The sequence below is a fragment of the Saimiri boliviensis genome, chromosome 1, assembly GCF_048565385.1.
Source record: "Saimiri boliviensis isolate mSaiBol1 chromosome 1, mSaiBol1.pri, whole genome shotgun sequence".
In the NCBI taxonomy this organism is placed as follows: Eukaryota; Metazoa; Chordata; class Mammalia; order Primates; family Cebidae; genus Saimiri; species Saimiri boliviensis.
The window spans coordinates 44,610,346-44,615,356 of NC_133449.1; the positions used below are offsets into that span (position 1 = coordinate 44,610,346).

General features: G+C 57.1%; 1 protein-coding gene across 1 annotated transcript; it reads left to right on the plus strand.

Moving 5' to 3' along the window:
- The first annotated feature begins 376 nt into the window (after positions 1 to 376).
- On the plus strand, positions 377 to 4,739 carry SIX3 (SIX homeobox 3). The gene is made up of 2 exons (XM_039480568.1): positions 377 to 1,579; positions 3,248 to 4,739. The coding sequence occupies exons 1-2, from the start codon at positions 777 to 779 to the stop codon at positions 3,438 to 3,440; spliced, it is 996 nt and encodes a 331-aa protein (XP_039336502.1). The 5' UTR covers positions 377 to 776; the 3' UTR covers positions 3,441 to 4,739.
- The last annotated feature ends 272 nt before the right edge of the window (positions 4,740 to 5,011 follow it).

The following is a 5,011-nucleotide window of genomic DNA, read 5'->3' on the forward strand; positions in this document are numbered from 1 at the left end:
CTCTAATTGCACATCCCATTCAACAATTCTGTGCCCAGGGCTTTTCAAATTTCTGGATCAACTTCTTTGAGGAAAAGGGAAGAAGAAGGCTCAGAGACAGCTGAGAAGAGAGAGGGAGAAGAGAAAAAAGAGAGAGGAGGGGGAAGTAGCGAGATTAAGAGTTGCAAAGATTAAAAAAAAAATTCTCTTCATCCCCCTCCTTCTCCCTCCTTCCCCGCTCTCTCCCTCCCCCCGCCCTCTGGCTAAGTGGTAAAACCGTCCTTACGTTCTCGGTATTGATTGGCAGGGCTGACAGTGATTGGCAGTGGTTGCCGTGGCAACGCCACAACGACACGCCGCAGACCAATAGAAAAGCGAAACAAAATGTTTCAATGCTGCACTCACTGTGGATTTAGGGGAGATATTATGAGGCTGTTGTCATTAGGGCGATTGCGGTGGAATCGCTGAATCTTGACTCGGCGGTGGTTGGCTCTCCCTCTGCTCTCTCCCTCTCCCTGTCTGTCTCTGGCTCTCTCTCTGCGCGCGCGCACCGGGCTGCTCTCCTTCCTCCCTCTCTATGTGGCTGCGCGGGTGTGTGTGTGTGTGGATGTGTGTGGGGTGTGGGTGTCCCTTACGCCCTTCCTCCTCCCCCTCCTCCTCCTCCTGCTCCCCCCTCCTTTCCTTCTCCTCCTCCCCCCTCTCCTCTCCCTCCTCCTGGTCCTCATCGCCCCTCTCCTCCTCTTCCTCCCTTCTCTCTTCCTCTCCCTGAATTTTCTCCTCTCCTCTCAGGTCAGTCCATGGTATTCCGCTCCCCCCTAGACCTCTATTCCTCCCACTTCTTGTTGCCAAACTTCGCCGATTCTCACCACCGCTCCGTACTTCTGGCGAGTAGCGGCGGCGGGAACGGTGCGGGAGGCGGCGGCGGCGCGGGAGGCGGCAGCGGCGGCGGGAACGTTGCGGGAGGCGGCGGTGCTGGCGGAGCAGGCGGCAGCGGCGGCGGCTCCAGGGCCCCCCCGGAAGAGTTGTCCATGTTCCAGCTGCCCACCCTCAACTTCTCGCCGGAGCAGGTGGCCAGCGTCTGTGAGACGCTGGAGGAGACGGGCGACATCGAGCGGCTGGGCCGCTTCCTCTGGTCGCTGCCCGTGGCCCCCGGGGCGTGCGAGGCCATCAACAAACACGAGTCGATCCTGCGCGCGCGCGCCGTGGTCGCCTTCCACACGGGCAACTTCCGCGACCTCTACCACATCCTGGAGAACCACAAGTTCACCAAGGAGTCTCACGGCAAGCTGCAGGCCATGTGGCTCGAGGCGCACTACCAGGAGGCCGAGAAGCTGCGCGGCCGCCCACTCGGCCCGGTGGACAAGTACCGCGTGCGCAAGAAGTTCCCGCTGCCGCGCACCATCTGGGACGGCGAGCAGAAGACGCATTGCTTCAAGGAGCGGACTCGGAGCCTGCTGCGGGAGTGGTACCTGCAGGACCCCTACCCCAACCCCAGCAAGAAACGCGAACTGGCGCAGGCCACCGGCCTCACTCCCACACAAGTAGGCAACTGGTTTAAGAACCGGCGGCAGCGCGACCGCGCCGCGGCGGCCAAGAACAGGTTAGTGGCGGGGCCCGCGGCCTGGCTACAGCCTCAGAGGCCGGAGAAGGGGAGAGGGGTTGAGATGGGGCGAGCGGAGCGGCCGCTGAGAGCCAGAGAGGCCGTGACTCCCGGCCAGTTGGAGAAAGTTTCCGCTTGCCCCGGACGCGCGGAAGAGGGGGCGGGCGGGCTGTGGGTGTATTGGTTGCTTTGCCCAACAGGGGCTTTTGTCAGGGCGGAGAGTGTGTGCTTGCGACCCGATTGCCCGCAGCCCCAGATCCAGGCCCCTGGGAGCCTTCGCCCTGAGCGGCACCCGTGCCCGCCTCCTCAGCCCTGCTGCCAGCTAGGCGATCCTCTGGAGCCTAGAGACAGGGAGGAAAGGAAAGCACTCCTTGACATCTGGTTCTTATTTCTGTGCATTGCAAAATCCCGAGAGAAATCCACGAGCGTCAGGGAGAGGAAAGTGAGCCTGGGTCCGTATCACAAGGGAAAAAAGACGAAGGCCACTGCGCAGCGGGCCTCCCCCCCACCACCACTCTCCACAACGCTGCACGTAGCCTGATCTGGAGCTGCAGAGCCGGGCTGGGAGTGGAGAGGCCTAGTGTGTGTGCGTGTGCGTGTGTGCGGGCGCGTGTGCATGTACTGGCCCTCCTGCCCCAGCCGAGGAGAATCCCTTTGGTCCTCTTAAGTTGGGAAGAGGGCAGGAGCAGCCTCGCTGCCGACAAGTTGGCCACAAAGTCACAAAGTTGTGTAGGGCTTGACCATCACAGGAGCTGGGCCTGAGGGAAGGAGAAGAACCAGAGGGAAAGAAGGGGATAGAGGGAAGGATTGGGGAGAGAAGGGAGAAGGAAGAGAGGAAGCTGGGTGAAAGCCCTGGTGTGGAGCCTGTGTCTCTATCCAGCCAGGAAGGCCCAGGGCCTGGTGTACCGCAGGGAGCAGGGCCCCCAGCGGCTGACAGCTGCCCGTCGGTGGGGGCCGGGTGTGAGTTTCTGGAGGTGTGTTTGAGTTTAGGCGGCCCAGACCTGAGCCCACGGCCCTCTCACCCCTGCCTTGGAGCTCACTTTTCGTCTGATGAGGGGAGCGCCCAGGGTCAAGCCAAGGCCTCCTTCTGGAGAGCATTCCGGACACCAGCTCCAGGCAGAAGGTTCCCGGTGAGGGAAAGGGCAGCTTGAGACTGCTCAGTGCTCCTCGCTGGCCTTCTCCTTTGCCCCTTTTCTGCCTCCCTGCCTTTCCCCACTTTTCCACCGCCAGGTTTCCTATTTTCTCTACCGCCGGTCCTGCGCTCTGCGCTGGGATCCAGAGAGCAAAGCCTGCGGTTCTACCCGGAGACCGGCCGGGCAGTGAGGAACCCGCAGCTTCGGGTGTGTGTTTGAGGGAGCAGAGACAGGGTTACTGGGGGAACTCGACCGGTCCCAGGCCAGCCGGCTCAGTCTGAAGAGCCCCAGGGGCTGCGGAGGGAAGAAGCCCCCAGCTCCTCTCCGACTTCTGCTTCTTCAGGGCTTGGCGTACTTTGCCGCTGACACCCAGGCCTCTCCAGGCGGCCGGCCTCGGGTTCTGGCTCTCCTCCGAGGCCAGCCGCTGTCTGAGAAGCCTTGAGACGCTCCCGAAAGCAGAGTCGGGAGCGGCGGCGCGGGGAACGGGGTGGCGGGCCGCTGTGTCAGGGCGGGCGCGGCTCTCTTTCTCCCGCAGGCTCCAGCACCAGGCCATTGGACCGAGCGGCATGCGCTCGCTGGCCGAGCCCGGGTGCCCCACGCACGGCTCGGCAGAGTCGCCGTCCACGGCGGCCAGCCCGACCACCAGCGTGTCCAGCCTGACGGAGCGCGCGGACACCGGCACCTCCATCCTCTCGGTAACCTCCAGCGACTCGGAATGTGATGTATGATAGCCAAGGCCGCCCTCCTCCCCCTCCTTCCCCTCCTCCCCCACTCCTTCCCCTCCTCCTCCTAGCCCTCCTCCTCTTCCTCCTCCATCCCCAGAACAAACCGAAATCAGGATACACAACCATACACACATACAAGTCCAGACACACTCCCACCCCAGCCAAAAATATATATATTAAAAAAAAAAAAACAAGAAAACAAATTAACCGCAAACTATCAACAACCCCCAACCACCATCTACCACTACGGCCACCCCAAAGGACCCCGACGCCAACAGACAGTCAAACGCTGATGTTGCGGGCAGAAAGCCTAAAAGAGGTGACAATTGTATACTTTCTAGGACAAGCACGGCTTCTCCTTTCGGTTCCCATGGACCCGGCACCCCACCTGCATGACGATTTATTTGTATCTGGGAAAATATTCTCTCTAGTTAAAAATGATTTAAAGAGTCGACTATACAAAAACCAATCATCACCACGAGGACGAGAGGACAAAAGCAAAACAGACAAAAAGAAAAAAAAATAAAATCGCCATCTCCATTCCGAATTTGTTTATAAGAAAAAAAGACGGGGGGGGGGGGGCGGAAAAAGAACTCCTGGAGAGGGAAATAGCAAATGTTTCTCGCTTTTTGTTGCTCTCTCTCTCTCTTTTTTTCTCTCGCTCTCTTTCTTTCTCTTCTTCTCTCTGTTTTTAAGTCCAAGTATTGGTCAAACAAAATGCAATCTTCTGTTTTTTGTTCAGCAGACAATCATTTTCTTCGTAAGCACCTTTTTCTCTCCACTCTGTCACTGCCTGTGTGGGTACTGGTTATAAATGTGGAAAAAGAATAGTTATGACTGTAACAGATTTTTATTTTTATTTCAAAATTTTATATGAATTATGTATATCTTAATGATCAGTCATTTTCCCAGTTTGTAATATATGTGTAGAAATTGCCTGTATATGATATTGCTTTTTCTCCTCTCCCTTTCTCTTTCTCTCCTCTCCCTCTCTCTTTCTTCCTTCCCATTCGCCTGTCTCTTTTCTTATTGGGGTTCTCCTCCCACTCGGTGCTCCTGGCGTCGACTTGGCAGTCAAGGAGAGGCTTGGTGGCCTGAGTTAGGAAGAAGGATCCCGTCGCTAGCGAAAGCGGAGAGTGAGATTGTAGTATTCTTATGCAAAAGCTATTTCCAGTATTTCTTAGCAGCTTCAGAGGTATCTCTCACTCCCTGTAGGGCGCTTTTACTGTTATCTTAAACTGCGTGTTTATCTATATGTAAAAACTTTCTAAAGCAAATACAGTATTCTCCATTTTCTTACCACTCCCAGAGACTGGTGTTTTTGTCCGCCCCTGGCCCGCAGCCTTGGGGTGCTCGGCCTTCGCTTCCACTCTTGCTCACCTGAGCCAGGGCAGAATTTCAAGGCTGGGTCTGAGTTTTTTTTTTTTTTTTTTTTCCTTCTTCCCCAGAGGGCATTGGGAAGACCAGAATAGGCCCTCCAGAAAAGAGCCAAAGCTGGATCCTGAGCAAAAAGGCAAAGAGGGTGCAAGGGTTGGGATCGGGAGGCTCCTGCCAGTTTCTTCGGAGTGAGCTGC

Bases quoted from the DNA above. Each gene is read 5' to 3' on its own strand.
- SIX3 (XM_039480568.1), top strand. From the start codon at position 777: ATGGTATTCCGCTCCCCCCTAGACCTCTATTCCTCCCACTTCTTGTTG. The intron at 1,580-3,247 runs GTTAGTGGCGGG...TTTCTCCCGCAG, and splicing joins GCCGCGGCGGCCAAGAACAG to GCTCCAGCACCAGGCCATTG.